General features: G+C 33.8%; 2 protein-coding genes across 2 annotated transcripts; both read right to left on the bottom strand.

The window, feature by feature from the left end:
• Nucleotides 1–796: 796 nt before the first annotated feature.
• On the bottom strand, nt 797–5082 carry LOC118274363 (uncharacterized). The gene is made up of 4 exons (XM_035591833.2): nt 4614–5082; nt 3975–4195; nt 1465–1575; nt 797–1105 (listed from the first exon to the last, which is right to left on the bottom strand). The coding sequence occupies exons 1-4, from the start codon at nt 4752–4754 to the stop codon at nt 895–897; spliced, it is 684 nt and encodes a 227-aa protein (XP_035447726.1). The 5' UTR covers nt 4755–5082; the 3' UTR covers nt 797–894.
• Nucleotides 5083–9792: 4710 nt separating this feature from the next.
• Nucleotides 9793–18805, bottom strand: LOC118274036 (uncharacterized). The gene is made up of 4 exons (XM_050705391.1): nt 18460–18805; nt 13940–14121; nt 13368–13478; nt 9793–9971 (listed from the first exon to the last, which is right to left on the bottom strand). The coding sequence occupies exons 1-4, from the start codon at nt 18622–18624 to the stop codon at nt 9830–9832; spliced, it is 600 nt and encodes a 199-aa protein (XP_050561348.1). The 5' UTR covers nt 18625–18805; the 3' UTR covers nt 9793–9829.
• Between the last annotated feature and the right edge of the window lie 543 nt (nt 18806–19348).

Below are 19348 nucleotides of genomic sequence, written 5' to 3'. Positions count from 1 at the left end.
TCCAATTCTATACCAACAATACACAAAATAAATTAAAATACAAATACAAATTGTAAAATGTTCAAACAATTACATCAAGACGGGCGTCCAAATATGAAAAGTTGATTAATTATTTGACAGTGAAACACACTGAATACCTTTTACAATTGGTTATTGAAAGTCGATTCATGTACTTGTTAACGCGGGTTTCTGTCAAAATTGGGAATCAATTATACCCAAAAGTTGCTCCCGAGTAAATGCTTTAACCCTTCATCATATCTCTTTAGTCCATTGTTGGATTATATTTGGAAAATTATTGGGTAAAATGTTCCCTTTTTAATTTTATTCAGTGTATTTATTTTAGGGAGATTTTTCATACGTCGAGGTGCGTTTTGAAATTAATACAGAATTTAAATTGTTAAATACAAATACAAAAAGGTTTTATTAATTAGAAGGATGATATCGAAATTAATTGGCGATACAAAATATATAAATAACCTGCAATGTTCATATATTTAAAGTGTAAATAAAAATAATTTCTAATTCATTACGGTATCATTTCTGTCCTTATAAGATTTTAAATATCATAAGAAGAGAAATGTACACAACAGCATTAACAATAAAAAACTATTAAAAATATTAGCAGTAGTATTTAATAACCATAGAAATACTTACTCGTTCTTCTTAATTTAAAACTAATTGAGTATTTAACAATTATATTTACCACTATAAAACTTCAATTTAAAAAATAAATCTAATAACTTATTATCAAATCTTTAAAACTATACACACTTGCCTAAGACTGCTTCCTATATTATAAGTCTCATCCAATCTCCCATTTTATTCTAAAGATATATACTATTCAATAAATAAGCATAACAGTGCCTACTTTAAACAATACACTTAAAACAAACCCTAACCAAAATTACTACTGAACAGCGCCCATGGGTTTCTTCTTAAATCAACTTTTGGCGCAGGAGCATTATAATACCCCTTGATTAAGTCAACCAATGAGATTGGACATTTGAACCTGTCGCAGGAGTCGACGATACGGCCCAGGCGGTGTGCAGCGTCGTATATCGCATGTTCCAAAGGCTCTGTTGGTAGGACTTTTGCTGGTGGCATACTGTTAAAGAAAATGAAGAAATTTTACTCCAATCTCGTAATTCTGGAGTAAACTATATTGTACTACACCATAATTCCTACTGTATTTTACTTCCAAACGGCCAAACGTCGTCCCATTAAACATAAAAAAAAGAAAATGCTAACCGAAATAATGTTACGGCCCATTACCAATGTTACAATAGTCTCTAACTGGTATAGTATTTTGGCATATTAGTATGAATTCGTGGGAACTGTCTTTTGTATGTAGAATAGGTGATGTAAAGGCGCGAGTTCTTCTCAGTCAACCGCATAATTCCTTGTCTTTAATCTCATTGCGGTCTTTTATGTCTCTAAGTAATAAAGTATTTAAGTATAACTCACGTGAATAAAGTCCTGAACATCTCTTCAACCACGTTGTCTCCATGCGGCACCAGCCTCTGAGTGGTCTCACAGAGCGTCTTCAGAATGCATTCCCTCCCATTGTATCCCATACTGAAATAGATATTTTAACAATTTATAAAGATAACCCCTACACTACAAACATTACAAGGTTTTGTGAGAAGATGGATGGCTGATGTATTAGTTTTAAGTAATTAAGATTATTGTACTATTTTATTTTATCTTTAACTGTATAATGTATTGGCTTAAGCTGTAAAATTATGCATGTTTTTTTTAAATAAATAAATAAATAAATTACATATTTTCACATTAATTAAGAAACGCGTGCAGAACTATCAGCAATGCATCAGGATATATAAATTAAAAGCGCTATAAAAAATATGCTAGCAAAGCGTCTGACTTTGTAACAACACCGAATCTAGATTTCTGAGACAGTTTACTAATTACAATAACCGAACATAACATCTTCAGGTCCACTATTGTATTACCAACACCAATGCCTAGATCAAGGACACTCTTCATAATTAATCATCTCTAAAACAACTTACTTATCTAGTAGGGTGGAGTGAAACATACCAAAAAAAAATTTTTTTGTCTTTTCTTTTGTCCTGTATTATTAATTGGTGACCATACGTAAAAGCTTTGTTTATCCAAAAATTAAAGCTCTACGACATTATCTTCAGGTGGCGCATCGAGGAAATAGTTTCTAGAAAAATCTAATTTTTACTTATAAGACCACCCACAAAAAAGAGTTGTGCTTATATGCTATGCTTACAAATTTACTGTTTTTAACTTTAACTAAGTGTTATCTCGTATGCAAATACAGTATTATCTTACAAAACTTTAATATATAGTTGTAAAATAGTGCCAAAGTTAAGTCAATTTTATTAAAAAATGCCTAAAACGGGCAAAGCGATGTCCTTTACTTGGCGATCCAATCAAATTAAATGATAATTTATGTTACCTACACATTGTGATGTGATTAAACACAATAAATAAAAAACAATAATATATGTTAGAGTTGAATGATGGAAAGGATCCTTAGAAGAAATATGTGAAATGATTGCTTTTAACCAAGTATTGTATTGAGAACCTGACTGTAAAAGACCTATGGAGTTTCTTGCTCGTTCTTCTCCATACGAATCTACACTTTGGAACGACCAAATAGAGCAACTAGAGGACTGACCGACGGACAGACAGACATTTTGTTTTCTTTACATTGTAATATTTGTTTTGGCGTTCAAAAGTGGCTTCCCGGCCTATTTGTAATAAATAATTTTGACTTTTGACTTTCGATAGTAAAGCGATATAGAATAAGGCATCTATCTCTACAATTATCCATCAACAAGTCTGGTCTAGGTCGTCTATTTTGTACAAAAGTACAAATATGTGAAATGTTACCCAATGTCGCCAATAAGCAGATATTCTACAAATATTTTTTTATATCGCACCACGTAAATATTTATCCCGAGAAGTATGCAAATGTTTGACTAAAGCACCTGCTGCTGAGGAAAACTTCTTAAAAATGTACATTGGTTCTGTAGATAAGATGATAACTCAATCTATGCGATGTCATGAAATTAAGAAGCGATAATAATATGATGTGTTTGCTGCAAAATATAACGGGTCCACAAACAGATGCCGAAGCCTCTGCTGTACGTTCCTTTCTACTGCTTGAGTGTGGCAAGGATACTTCTCAATTTCAAACAATTTACCTCCAGGTGCAATCATTGTAGTGATTTCCGAGTCGCTGTATTTCATTGTTACAGGAGCTTCTGTTATCTTTTTTTCGCCAATTCTATCAAATCATAAAAATTAGTCCAGTCTACTCAAGCAGTAGAAAGGTGTGTCAAACGTATAACGGAGGCTTCGGCATCTGTTTGTGGACCCGATGATAGAAATGGTTTCATCCGTAATTAAATAAAAATCCAGGCAAGAAATACCTATTTTTGACACTAAATCTCAGTATTTTTGCCAAAATGATGAAACTGGAACCTCTGATTCTGGACATCAAAATTTTATTTTTATGGTAATTTCATATAGTATTTTATTATTCTAGTGGTTTAAAGTTTAAATTCATTTAAATATATGGTAATATAGTTAGAAATAAATATTTGCTTGTAACTCTACTTTTTTTATTTTTTTTAAATTTCATACCTAATGCGCCACCTCAAGATATTGAGTTAGAAAGCTGTAATTTTGCATGAACATTTCTATTACTATGGGTCAATGTTTGAAAACACAGGAATCTTCAAATTAAGAAAAAATTTTTTTCGCTCCACCCTATTATCTAGTATTAGAACTTGAAACACGATATTTACCATGTTTTTCTATTTCTGAACTGACTGTGAACTGTACATCCGTGATCATGACGCTTGCAACAGTGCCGAAATATCGGAAACTTATAAAAGTAGAAAAGTATAATAAATATCCCGTTTCAAGTTCTAATACTAGTGTTAGTGACCATGTCGGTTAAAAAACTTATAACTTACTTATCTATAATAGTCTCCAATTTCCCATACAATTCTCTCCTATTGATTCTCTTCTGTAAATGCTGTTTTTTATAATACTTCTTCTGTAAGTAGTAGATGGTAGTTTCTGTGACATTGGGCAGCTCATAGGCTATCGCCCAGTTAAGACTGAACGTGAAGGTTCCAGGACTTGATGATGGAGCCGGTTGACCAATCAGACCAACTGTCACGCAACCGGCGCACTGTAAAGAAAAATGGCATTTAGAGTCTTCTGTTTAAGGGAAATAGGTTATTTTTGCCTAGTCAAAATTTAGATAATAATAGGAAGCATATTTGTCAAATACTAGTCGACAGATTTCTAGACCAACAAGGTAGAATACGAAGGTAAAAAAATACAAAAAATAAGCAACAACATTGTAGGAAACCGTCCGATTGTTTGATTAACATGAAGCGTAATCATGAAATGTCAAATTCGATATTTCGTTATTTTCATAATTGTAATTCCATAATAAAATAACTGATGGGATAAACGCTTTAAACGTGATTCAAGAAATCTAAACTTAGTCAAAACCAAATAACTGATAAGCTTTTAATATGATTTAATAATTCTAAACTAAGTGTAAGGATGATAAAGTTGTAAACTTAAAAAAAACGACTTACCGAAAAACTGGAACCTTCTGGAAAAGCGACATACCGTTTTCTTCTCGACAAAATCTTCGACACATCCCTAGACTCGGACAACTCACTAAATTGCACACAGCTTAAAAATATTACAACTAAAACAGGAATATTTAGTTCCATCGTAACAAAAAAAAACAAAACAAAAATATTAGAACAAAAAAAATAAACGTTCGAAAATTCAGAATTCAAATTTAGAGGCAGCCATTTTTACTATTCACAAAAAGCAGTCTAATAAAAACAACTGACATCTGTCACTTCACAGATAAAACAACAAAATGAAGTTCAATTATGTTTAACGGGAAACGTGTGGGTCGCTATTGTTCAAATTTTATAACAGTATCGTTTCATATGTCGCTAAAAGACATCAATTTTTTGTTCCAGATTGGAAAGAAAGTGTCTATTTAGTTGAATTAGCATATCTGTGACATTTTAGCTTTGTTTCTTGACTTGATAGTTGAGTAAATATAGTGACTTTTAGGTTTTAGAAAGTGTAATCTCATTTTAAAATGATACTTATTTTTTCTTATTTTTAAAACATTGCCCCACACTAGGAGCTTCGCCTGTGTCATGCGTCTACAAACATACAACTTTACATACACATGAGACTCAGACGCAAAACAACAATTTGTGAATAATACAAAGAGTTGCTCCGTGCGGGAATCGAACCCGCTACACATTGCGCGGCAGCCGGGCCTCCATGATATTCATACACCTTATAGAAAAGTTTTTATTGTGACCACTATGCATATTCCAAAATTAAATAATCATCATCAGCCTATAATTGTTAACTAAATAATATATAGCTAAGCAAAAGCCTCTTGTCTCAAGGAGAAGGATCAAGGCTTCCTCCCGATGTTTTCCTTTGTGTTTCTCATTACAAAACATTAAACATTAGCCAAAAGTACAAAAGCGTTACTTCAAAGCAATCGCTTAACAAATCATAATAATAATATCTCGTGGAAATATCTAACTCGAACATTTTAACTTTAATTCTTTCAAATAATTCGGCTTCGAAATAATCATTCTAACACTTTCGCCCGCAAAGTGGGCTTAGGGTAAAAAGAAGTAGTCTGCATATTTGTGGGGTAAAAAAAACTCGACTAGATGACGGATAGCTGACATTCCATTAGGCGCGTAACGCGACAGAGGCCGGAATATGGTGGCGCCATTACCCCAAATCCGTTGGTATACAAATCATGTGACTCCATTGCGCTCGCGAGACCAATCGATCGCATGTCCTTATGTGATATGTTTACTTATATGCACTTTGTATGATATAGAGCCACCACATTGTTTTTAAATAAAAAATAATCCACCAAAACAAATAATGAATTAGTGCAATGTAATTAGTTAATTAAGGTATATCCAATGCGGAGTTTTTTGCTAATTTTTTTCAACATAAATCAATATTTGGGAAGAACCACCTAGCTTTAACAATGAACCGTATATACATATAAGTAGCTAGACATAATAAAATAAATGTCAATCATTGCGTCGTTTGCCGAGTGGTCGCAAGCGCGACTGCCGGACAAGGGTTCTCGGGTTTGATTCTGGTCGGGCAAAGTATTACTGAGTTTTTCTTACGGTTTTCGAAAATTTCCCAGTAGCAGCAGGGAGTCTGAAATTGTGCCCAGTATATGGCAATAGGCTCACCCCCTATTACATGGAACTTATAACACAAATGGTAAAAAATTGAGTGTGTACACTCAATGTACACATTGTATAGCCAAAAAAGTACGTGATAATTTCTGACTACTACAAATGGTAAGTAACGTATCATGACGCCATGACGTCTCCTCCCCCATAAAAACCTCTTTCTCTCGAAACCCACTTGAAATTCAACTCAAGATTGAAAGCAATAAAATTTAACGATTTTATTCCCCTGTGCAGAGTACGTTGATAACTGCGTTGCTAGTAAGCCTGGTAATTCTGGAAATTGTAATGCTATTGAGATTGGATTAGTGCGACAAAGAGCCTGTTTTGTTTAACCAAAAAAGAGGTTAAAGGGAATACGGTTTTGATAACAAAATTATATTTAGTATTAGTATATGAGCATGTATGAAAAGACTGATGAAGAGAAAAAGGTATGTAAGATTCGTAATAATTGACGTTTCATTGTCTCTGCCCACTCCCATAGATATACCTATTAGTAAAATGTTAAAATTAGAGAAAAAATTGCCTTAATTTTGAACGGACTTTTCGAGTGGAAATTGTATGAATCACACCAATTATGGTGAAAAACGAATGTTTCATCGTCAATGATGTGCACTAATTTACACCTATGTCTAAGTCTTTGAGGGTCAAAAACACGACTTTATGAACTAAAGTGATATGCATAACTGAATATAATCATTTTTGCACATATAATCAAGGCATCATTTAATTTTATTACACACCTATTTACGTAGCATCATCAATTTACTTATAATCTAAAATACACATACCAAAATTTGGTAAAAACGCAATACCAAAATTACACACGGCAATATCGTCAGCAAATCCCCCGGGAACCCGTTTCCACCTCCTTATCCTTACGATGTCAGCGTTCAAAAGATTTATGAAAACATACATCACTTCGGCGACTGACCTTCCCCTACTAATGGGTGATGAACGGTACTAACAACCATCGCTATTATTTGGGTACAATAGACCAATAGACTTCGACAAAAAGTTGACAAATTCCAAGTGTGTAGGGCAAACGAGGTCATCGGTTTTTCTCTAGTTTGTTTGTCGAGTTTGAGGTTGGAGATCTCCTTTATTTTTTGTTGTTTTTCGATAGTATCTAAAGATAACATATTGAAAAGAAAATGACACACTAATATTGTCAGGTTTTAAAAGGCAATAACCTGACTCTAATGTGACATCTACTTTTCGACAATTATGTAAGTCGTCCAGTAATAATAAACAGAGATTAAATTCCTGAATACCAAGTAAACTAGTTTCCTTATATGACTGTAAAAAGGATATAAACCTCACATTTCTTTGATAAATTAATATCATAACAATTACTTACAAGAAAATACATCCTATCAACTAAAAAATACTTTCATTCTACATTTCAACTTTACTTTAAAACCAAGACTTTATAAACTGAAAATACCCTTATAAACGGTTAACAATAACAGTTTAGAATGAGTTAAAACAAATGGTAAGGCACATAAAAGCTAGAAATGTGTAAGGCGATAACCGTTTTCGGGCTGCTTGCACTAAAAAGCATTTAGCAATCGGTAAGAACATAGTGGAGCTGAACGGAGCTGAACTTATGTTTTACTGGTGTTTAAACTATGTCTTGTGGTGGAGTCTGGTCTTGGTAGTTTTTGGGTTAAGGAAACAGGACTTATATTTTGCAGTTAGGATACTTTTTTGTGGATAAGTATTGGGTAAAATAAAATGTATTTTAGTCTAAATCAATGTTTATATTTCATTTCGAAAGATGCGCGAGTTGAGTATGCGATGTATCGGTAGTAGGGAAGCCATAGCACGCATCTTGCCATATAAAAAACATAGCTTAACTGAGTCCGTTTTTCCAGTACTATTCTATGTATACCAATGAATATGACTGGTAAAAGCTAAACGCATTCACAGCAACATAGCATAACACATCCCTGGTGGTGATGGAAAAGCGTACCTAATCTTTGAGCATTTAAATTTCAAATTTCATACTCAAAACACAGTATCATGGTGAAATTCATACCCAAAGATATGGAAATATTGACGCTTTCACTTTTCTAATACACACGTGGAATAATAAATAGCTAATTATAATATAGAATGGGTGGGTGATCGATACCTAATGCAAATGTGTGTACCGCGTTATGGAATATGATCGATCCTAATGGATGCCTCATACTGAAGGGCTGCAACCCTTTGCTGTTCGGTGCAAGTTTCAATGGCGGATAATTTACTTTTTAATTTTTTTCGTCCGAGACAATTATTTTATTAGGCATTAATCACATAATATTTGGGTTTCGTATCGATCCAGTAACACCCCCTGCTATTTATTTTTTCAATATTTTCAATGTACAGAATTGACCCTTCTACAGATTCATTATATGTCTTTACATAATTGTTTCACGTTATATAGATAACGTGAAACATTTTTATTTATTCATTTAAATATGTTTAATTATCCATGATGGCATTGCTCAAAAAGTTTTCATTTTGTCATTAGATTAGCCTAAGCCCTAAGAGAGAGAGAAAGAGCCTAAGCTCTCGGTATTAGTGTAGGGTTTAACCCATGTTGTCTATCTTTTTTATCTAAATTCTCAGTATACCTATCCTAGATTGTTATAGTAATTATTTCCAGCATGTCGGATGCGATAAATCTCATCATTATTAGAAATAACGATTTGGAAACCATAGAAATATTATAAAAAAATATTTAACTGTTTGACAAGGAACTCGACTAGTTTCAAGCCATGCTAGAGCCTTATATCCAAGACACACGACGCGGTGACTGTCGGCTACTCAATAGCAGTAAAATAATTAATTTAGTATGTTCCACAAAAGTTATATAAAAATTTTGTTAATATGAAATATTCTAAACTACTGAACCAATCCTTCGATTCAAAATAAGAAAACAAATCGGTTAAAACTCGATCAGCTTATATTTTACACCATAAACGCTTAACCGACTTTATATCCCATCGAATAACGACGTCAAAGTAATTTAATAATCGTTCGCACTCGACGAAAGAGACTGATATTGGCGACATTTATTTTAGTTTTAACTTGCCTCAGTTATATAGGTATGTGTATTCGGGAATAGCTTAGAAAATTAAATTGATTTTGGTGATGAAATAGATGGAACTTTTAATAAAGAGCTATTTTATCTTCACAATTTCTGAAGTAGTAAATAAGCTTTTTTGTTACATTAATTAATGAAATAAAAATCATCCTTAACCTACAATGTATGAGAAGACTGATGACTGTTGAAGCGAAAGAGGTATGGTATGTAGAGTAAAATGTCACCAAGTTTTATTTTCGTTTCTTTCGAAAACTTCTCAGTTAGTTTTTGTCCGATTTGTTCTAAGTCTACTAATATTATAAGTGACTCATTGGCAAGACTCATGGGCACATTGTATGTACTCGTGCAACTTTATGAAAAAACAGCCAGGTCGTTAATTCATTTCATTTCATGAAAAATAAAACTACAGCATAACAGTTTTAACAATGCACTCTTTAATAACCCATCGCTATCTTTTCCGATTTAAATCCAAAATGACGCTGAGTATAGACAGCGGGCAGTCATTCGCTTTCATACAGAAGTCGGGCTCCAATAACTCATTGTATGTCAAACCCATTTCTTCCACAAACTCCCTTTCTTCTAAGGGTGCCCTGAAATGAAAATTATTTATTAATGTTTGGGAATAGTGTGTTCTCGTCCTTAAAATTGGTTGGTTAAAATATAATTGCGATAACATGATTCAAATTCGATGATAAATGTACAATAATAAGTATTCTAAAAATAGTGGAACCTTTATATCCATAATTTGAAAAGATAATCATATTTAAACCACCCTTTCGTACGACAACGACAAATTAATTACCCATTTACATAATTCATCATTAAAATATTAGCTACCTACTTCAACGTTAACTAGAAAACTCTACTTAAAAAGTCTAAATCATCAAATACATACATACATAAATCTACGATTCCTATACATAAACAATTACTACATAAATACATACATAGGAATTGAAATAGCACTTGAATACTATATGACTAAGAACATAAGACGGTCCAGTATGTAATTCATACAATTTCCATCCTTATAGCAATACGTAATATCACCAGCTGTTCCTGTACGGTGTATGAATACTTTATAGTCGATTATTCTATGGCTAACAGTTGCGGAGAAACAGCTGCTATCTCCAATTCATTTCTTGTTTAAATTTATATGTATTTGGGAGTTTTATGGAGAGTCAAAGTTTCATATTTATTTATTTATTTATTCTTAAGGAGAAAGATAAGACTAATAATTATAATTAAACATAAGTAGTGTGCATCTACATTTACAAGTAATGACAGGTAAATATAATCATTAACTACAGAAGTCAGTTAAAAATATAAGTTGAATAAATTAAATATTGGACTAGTTCAAAACATTTTACGATATCGGTTGCATAATATCCTGCAACCGATATCATGGAAGGACTATGTGATCTAGTGAGGGCGACATAACCTGCAATCTAGACCTAGTTAATTATTCCTTTTCATTTATAAAGCTTATAATAATATATACGTATTTGATGTATATTAGTTAATAAGGTACAATGGGGTGGAAAATAACAAATATGAAAAAATATGTCTGCCTGCAAAAAACCCAATGCTACTCCTATTACTGTTACATTTAACAATGTGTACAATTGTACACCTCTACCAACGCCAATAAAAAATGCGATGACGTATGATTATTGCCTCTGTAACTAATAAGGCAAAAACAAACCCAACCCATTTTTTCCTCAATCTTATATTGAGGACAATTCCCCAAACTGGGTTCTATCCAAACCAACCCTGACGTGACGTCATCCACCAATTTTCCTCCACAATACCACTTATGAAAGTTTAAAGAGAATTTTAACAATGAGAATCGCCTACGAGAGACATCTCTAAGGAGCCACTATGCAACCCTAAACCTTCCAAGAAACTTTAACTCACGTAACGCAATCCACTGCCGTTTTGTCACACAACAACAAATGATACCGCGAATAAAACCAGCAATGTATTTTGTGTTTTAGAAAATTCTCGTGTGGTGAATCCTGATTCGTCCCAGTTCCTTGTTTCATAGTATGTAATGTTATGACGTAATCCCGCTACGTATATGGATCACGTATTCGGATTATAAGGCAATTAGCGTGTTGAGAACTCAGCAATGACGCGATGCGGTTATCTTATAGTGGGATATTATCAAAGATTTTGAATTATTCATACATATTTTAAGATTAGGACTTATGTACCGTAAAATTCGAATGGATCTCCCAGGGGTGTATTTGTTGGTGTGATTAATTATTGAAGTCTCAGATGTATATTATGTATAAAATTATATTTTATTTATCTATGATGGATTTTCTAATGGTTGCTCAGTTGACAGTGGTAATCCTTTATGTGATTACGTAATAAATAGACAAAAAATTAAATGTATTTTTTTATTAATATGTATTGAGATTCGACCATAAAATCCAAGAAAAAATAAATTACCAATTACTCAACTATCGTTTTTAGGCTACCAGGAAAAGGGTCTTGCGTTCTAATGTATTCCAATGCAAATTAAACAATCGGGATGATGACGGTGCACGAAAATTAAAAATCTATTTAGTCCGTCATAAAAACTATTAGACGCGCTAAATAGATTTTTATTTATTTTCTCGTATAAAATAACAATACTTGGATAAAACGAATCAAAGTTTGGGAGTGGAAGCAAATACGTCATTTGTACGTATAAAATGTACCTAGCAGTGATGTCACGCGACATTTTAAATCGATATAACTTCGAAAGTTTGGTATTGTAAAGAAATACGTGAATAATAGTTTAAATTAATCTACAAAACGGATATTAAAATAAAAAATAGTCATTTACCATATTATTCCAACTAGTGGTCGCCTAGTGGCCGAAATTCGACCATATATGATTTAATTTACAATACCACTTAACGTACGTTGAAGGATAATTTTTATTTAACTCAAACTCTTTTATAAAACTCTTTTCATATGAGACGTGAGAATATCATCGCAATATCTATCGATTTTGACGTTTTGTCAAATACGATCAGATACTATGCATGTGTGTGTAATGTTTTATTTATTGATTTAATGTACTTTATAAGCATTATTTTTGAAAAATTTTTGAAATATATAGATTTAAACGTGATCAGTATAATCACTACATAATATAAAACAAAGTCGCTATTTTTGTCTGTTTGTTTGTCTGTATGCTTAAATCTTTAAAATTACGCAACGGATTTTGATGCGGTTTTTTGTAATAGGTAGAGTGATTCAAGAGGATGTTTATATGTATAATACAGGCATAATATGGAGATATCCATTGCACCCATGCGAAACTGGGGCGAGTCGCTAGTATTAATAAAAATATTAAAGTAATGGAATTAAGGCATCTACTATGTTATAATCGTAGTACCCCTAATCACTGCAATGATAAATTAAACGTGTTGAAACTATCCGTACTTATTACGTACATTCATTCTCTAAGCGCTAGTAATGTTACATAATTAGAAGTTCAGTAATCTCTCCTTAATACTGTGATCTTAATTCAGTAATACGCCCAATTTATAGAGGACTCGTCTTTATACGTCTCACTTGAGCTGTAAAGGTCAATTTGGGAAAATGAGACGTTTTATTTTATGATGAGTTAAGTGTGGGAGAGCCATGCTTCGGCCACGCCAATATTGGTATCCCACGGCCTGACAGAAAACCGACGTGAAACAAACTTTGCGTTGAGTTTTGTTGTATAAGTGCGGTTACCGGAGGCCCAATCTTCCTAATCCCCGATTCCCCAACAACCTTTAAATTCCTAACGCTCAAAATGCCGGCAACGCACTTGTAACGCTTCTGATGTTTCAAGTGTCCATGTGCGGCGGCGATTGCTTACCATCAGGTGATCCATCTGCTCGGTTACCGGCTTATTCCATAATGAAACAGAGCTCTTTGATATATCTGGAACTTAGCATTGATAACTAATAATAATTAGTGATCATCGAATCGATACTTACGTGAACATAGCTCTCAGTATATCATGAACGAGAGACTTTCCTTTTGGTGCCAACCGCATCTTGGCCTCACATATCGTGCGTATGATGCAGGCCCGCCCATTCATATTGCGCCTGGAAGACAAAGAAAATTGTATGAAAATGACATTATTAAGTATATCAATTACACCGTCAATCAATATGTCCTAATCTTGACAATATTTAAAAAAATACGTTGCCATGCCCTCGTATTTCCTCTTGTGTCGTGGGTACATTTACAAACATACAAGTTCACAAACACATGACACCCACACCCGAAAGAACAATTTATTAGTACATCACAGAAAGATTGCTCCGTACTTTATACGATTATTTAAACAGCAAACTCCATTTTAAGAAAATATTCAAACAATAGGGGAATCCAGTAGGAATGAAATCTCTAAAATTCCTGTCTCATATTTATCCAAAACTTGTTTTCCTATAGCCCAAAAGCTCACAGGCCACTTTCATTTCATTTTACGATTCGATGTTTTGAAAGATCACTATTTTATATACCTATATTATATTTAGAACAATGCGATGAAATTCAAACTCACTGTTCCAAAGCGTCTTTAAGAGTCTCCCATATCTCCTTCTTCTGTCGATGATGCAGCTTCCTTCTCTTGTGGGCGCTGATCATCGTGTGGTCTGGCAGCATGTACACTAGCTCAGCTTCAACCACCACGAACCAGCCTGATGGTACGTGGGTCATGAACGTTTTAACCACTGATGTGGTTATCTGAAAGGTATAGATAGATAGTTGAGAATCGAGAAAATTAATTATTTTATGTTACAAAAACTATTAAAAAACTGCCTCGTTGGTCGAATGGTCGCTAGTAGCGCATGAGGTCTCGGGTTCGATCACTTATTACTGGGCTTATTTCGGGTTTTTAAAATTTCTCAGTAATAGCACGGAGTCTGGAATTGTGTCCAGTATAATGGCAATACGCTCACCCGTTATTACATGGGACTTGGAACACAAATGGTGAAAAGTAGGTGTACATTGTACAGTGACATTACGTGCCGTAATGTACACCTCTATCTACCCTTTCGGAGACAAAAAGGCGTAATGTAACGATGGACTGTTAAATGCGATGTAATAAAAAACAATGTTACATAAAATTTGTAACATAACCATTGATGTTAGAACTTAAATGAATTTACTGACTTAAGGCAACTTGTCAGAACAACGTTAGTTACCCAGAAGCTAAGTTTTAGTTCCCAAATGAAGTTCCCACGAAAGCAGATGGCGCTTCGTTAGACTTCAAGATTTGTACAGACTACGTTGCATGTTGCTTTAGACTTTATAAACAAGATATACCAAACATACACATAACCTCACGCCTGCCTCTAATGGGGGTAGGCAGAGACAATGGAATGCCAATCGCTACGAAACTTACATACCTCTTTCACTACAAGATGTACCTACTTACTTATTAAACTAATTACTCGTTATGGTTTGGGAACAGCAAACGTGTCATGTATTATAAATTATTGATTTATTAGACATACATATGTGATTTCGAGTTATTTCTTTTTGTCTAGTTCAGCACACACAATTCTATATCAAAGAAATTACGAGACCGTTTTACGTATTATTTGGTGAATCGATAAGTCAACAGAACTTTAGGCCTCTTCTGCAAAGGAAGGGTTTACCATAACCTACGCTACATGCTTGGCGAGTGGGAATGGAGTTCGCAGTTTAAAAGGCTCAAAGTGCATGAGTAGGCCCAGTTAATGGGTCACTTTTTATTAAAATTTTAGTCTCTTCATCGATTCTTACACCACGCATTTGAAAAGCAAAGAGTGTTTATTCATTTATGGCTTAGGATCTCTTCCTATGTCGTGAATGCCTTTACAAACATACTAAGATAATGTGTGGATCACACAAAGAGTGTATTCTGTGTGAGTATCAAACCCGCTACACGCTGCGCGGCAGCCAGTCGCCCAGCCCCACCAATCGTATAGTCAGTTTATTAATTATCAGACGTAATCTAAATGCGGCTAATCTCGGATGCCGCCTGATCCCAGTAAAGACTAGCCAAGTCCAAGTCAATATTTGTAATACTACTATAAGTATTTGCTCTCCTATTAAATGACAGTTATCATCCATTTTTCACGATTGCCTCTAATTTTAACACCACACTGTATACGTCAGCGAGTGCCTTATTAGAGTGCTGCTAATCACAATACTTTAAATGAAGCGATAGATCAGATATCGGTGTAGATTAAATTGTAAAATGGATCAAATATGCTAATGCTTGGTTCCATATCGACTTCATCAACATTATCCTGTTCCCAAGTAACAAAGTTCTCCTGTAGTGCACGGTTTACAGACTTTACAGAGTTTACAGACTTACAGCAGTAGTAACTGTCTCTTAGTGGTTTTTCTCTCGCCAAGTCTGTTATGAGAGTTTTATTATCATATTTTGTTACTTGGGTTAGAAATTAGAAGTCAACAGCTGAACATAGGCCATGACTTCCAGATCATTACAGGTGCAAAGTTGCAAGCCTTTCGGTTTTTTATCGGATACATTTCGGTAAGTGTGTGAGGGAATTGCACAACTTGATTCCCCCTAGTCCTTTACATCATCGAACTACAAGACGATCGGCGAAGTGCCACCGTTTCATGGTAGATGTCCCACCCGAGGCGAGTATGAGAAAGAAAAAGCTGTTATATATGGTTTCTGTTAACCTTAATATGGTACAACATGTATAACCAGTCAGGTATACTAAGCGTGATATTCATGTAGTATATCATGATGACTTTGCTGAAATTAAATTTAGCCATGGAGTGAAACTAGAAATAATAAACAACTGTATTTACACTCTAAACACTAGCACAATGTTATTACTCTCACAGAGATATTAATGCTATTCAATGCGTATAATATAAACATTTATATTTATATGTAAATAAATGCATACATACTTTTATACGTACAACCTTATGTCTCAACTCAATCCCTTTTCTAAAAAGGTAAGTGTTCCTTTTTTCTTCGGTTTTTCGAAATCAAATGCCTGCGGACCGCCTAACGGGTTATCGGGCCTTGAGCTCGAAAACTAGGAGTAGGAACGTGGTGGTTTTTAGTCAGTAAGAGTCTGACACTCCCTCTCGCCTCACCCAAAGCGACAGAAATCATTGGATAACTTTCTCCATTAAAAATATACTAAAATACCTAATACTACGAGTACGGTACCGAATATTCAGTAACGAAAGTATCTGCAACGTGTATCTTAAACTGCAAACTTTGGAGAACTTTAACGTTTCCAATAACTTTTTAAATTGAAAGCACTTTGTATAATAAGACACAAAATCTTAAATATCAATGTTATGGCTACCGAAAGGCCTCACAAATCGCTAAACATGCATCGTTGCAATCCTCCTCTCTGGTGCGCGCACGTGGTTTCATGCATAAACACATTACTGTATCACCCCAAGAGCTCGGAGCATTTGTAAAATGGCTGAATGCAATACGCTTTTACTTGTAGTAAGGAATAAGGTAACAAGAATGTGTAATGAGGTAAATTCCAATATCTATATACATTAACGAATATTAGACACATGGAAACAGGATCGAACCATTTTACCAAATAAATGATTTGGATGAATCGAATTATCGATCGAATAATCTGGACAGGATCGAAACATTGAATCAATGTTCATTTATATAATTGTTTGTGACTTTGCTTGACTTTTTAGAAAACACAAACTTTTTAAAGAAAAATTTCAACAATTTGTTCACGTTGATAAAATTATTAGATCGTAGTTAGTATTAAAATCGTAACTAGAAATGAGCTTTCATCATTAGATTCAGATTCGATAGAAAATAAATACCTTGGCTTCAAAAAGCCATTATTATTTTAAAATACTACTACTTAATTGAAACCAGCATTGCTAGCTACAAAATATTAATCATAGCTACAGCAAAGCACGAACTGCATCCAGGTTGTTTCTTCCTGGTATATTACGAATTAATATAAGTATTTTCCCTTGAAATTTATTCATCTTTTAACAACATCTTCAATCTATTTCTAGGATATGAGCTCATCTATCTTAACATCTCCAATATAAATATTTTAACAACTACCTAATTTGTGATTGACAAGAAGTCTTAAGTGGATCCTGACCAAAGGTTTCTTCGATAATGGATCATGGATCACTCGCGTGGTTGTTACGTGTTCGTGATCTTATGGCTGATTTTATGGCTGCCAAACATCCATGGAAAATAAAAAATAAAATAGTATTGATAAATAATCTATATGAGGCATGTCTTATTGAGAGGGTAATAAAATGCAGTTGTAGACACTATCCTATTCTTCTAGTAGGTTTCGTTGAGACTATGCAAGTGCACAATCAACCGCGACCGAGCAGCACTCCCTTGTAAACTTGGACCTTTAGAACTACAATCTGCAGCTTGCCTGCCATGCATGCATGGAGTTTTGATAAACCCATAATCAAGGTCTATAAGAAAGCCAAATGAAAATTTAAATAATTAGAAAAAATCTGTATATATTATTTCACTGTATATTATTTCATTTTGATCGAAGATTGATCATTACTCCTTTTGATGAAACAACCTAACATTTCTATAGCTGGTAAGTTCTTTTTAAAAAGACTTAAAAGCAATCTTGAATTTTTAAATTGGTGAATAAATCAATTATTTGTAATAGATATGTCTGCTGATAGCTTGAGGCACTGATTTTGGGTGCTGAATTTGAAAACTATAGAGGTTTTGACACACGAAGCTAGATAGAAGCACTAAAAAACCCTCAAAATCAACAAAATACTCAGTTTAAGTATTTTAATTATTCCAACAATAATAACAACGTTCTTCACCAAAATACTCTTGATACACGTGGAATGAGGAATATTAATTAAACTATTCGATTAAACTATACATTGTTGAATGATAAAAGGAATCACCAGGAATCTAAAACATTAATTTAAGATAAATATATGAATGAATTCCAGTTTAAAACTTCAACAAAACCAGATAATAAGATGAAAATACGATATATGAAGTAGGAATCGTATTTTCTTCAAGTAATTTTAATTAATTTTGAAAATACTCACCGAGGCAGCAGATCCTGGAGGAAAAGCGAGATGGCGTCTCTTCCTCACAGAGACCAACGAAGTTTTTATATTAGGGCATTCCTTTGTCGAATTCACTGAAGACGCACTCGAAACGTGGCCTATTAAAATTAATATTACCAACAAAAAATATGCCTGGATATCCATTTCAGAATATAATTCAGAAAATTGCCCAAAAAGCTAAGAAAATTACTTCCTCAGTCTAATTTAAATGCGGAATAATTGTCAATGTTTGATCTATTTATTTAGAAAAGATCTATTTTCGCGTGTATAGGTATATTCGTGCGGCTGGGCTCAGCTAGATGCCTTCTAATAATAGTCTCGGTATTAAGTTATATGTATCAGAGCATGACGTGTGTTTTTTTTCAATACGTTTTCACACATTGCACACATTGAACGTACGGGATAACTACGTGATGGCATAGTATGGGTATATTCGGGGACAGTTTCACAAAGTTCGTGAGCCCAGTGGCATTTAGAAGAATTCTGCCATCTATTTTTAGAACCAGGTATTTTCTTTTTCAATTGTTGAAATATTTTTTAGTTGTCAATAGTTGTTTTTAAACTTGTGTGTAGGAATTTAGCAGAATTAAGTAACGCTGGGAAAAACAGAATATAATGTACTCTAGATTGAGATTCTTCTAAATAAATGTATTCTTCTTTAAGGGCCTTTGATTAATTTAGTCTTTTACCAAGGGTGGGTATAGAACAATTTTAGTCATAAGGCATTGTAGAATCAGAATGGCACGGACACGCCACGGTTGCGGCACGGCATTTTTGTTTTGGAAACTGCCCCGCGAACCCCTTAAAGCCTTTTTGTATAGCCGTTGTAAAATGTATACCACAATACATAATGGTATGGCTAATTTCT

Source organism: Spodoptera frugiperda, chromosome 3 (assembly GCF_023101765.2).
Source record: "Spodoptera frugiperda isolate SF20-4 chromosome 3, AGI-APGP_CSIRO_Sfru_2.0, whole genome shotgun sequence".
NCBI classification, from domain to species: Eukaryota; Metazoa; Arthropoda; class Insecta; order Lepidoptera; family Noctuidae; genus Spodoptera; species Spodoptera frugiperda.
This window is presented reverse-complemented; position numbering and strand designations above follow the sequence as displayed.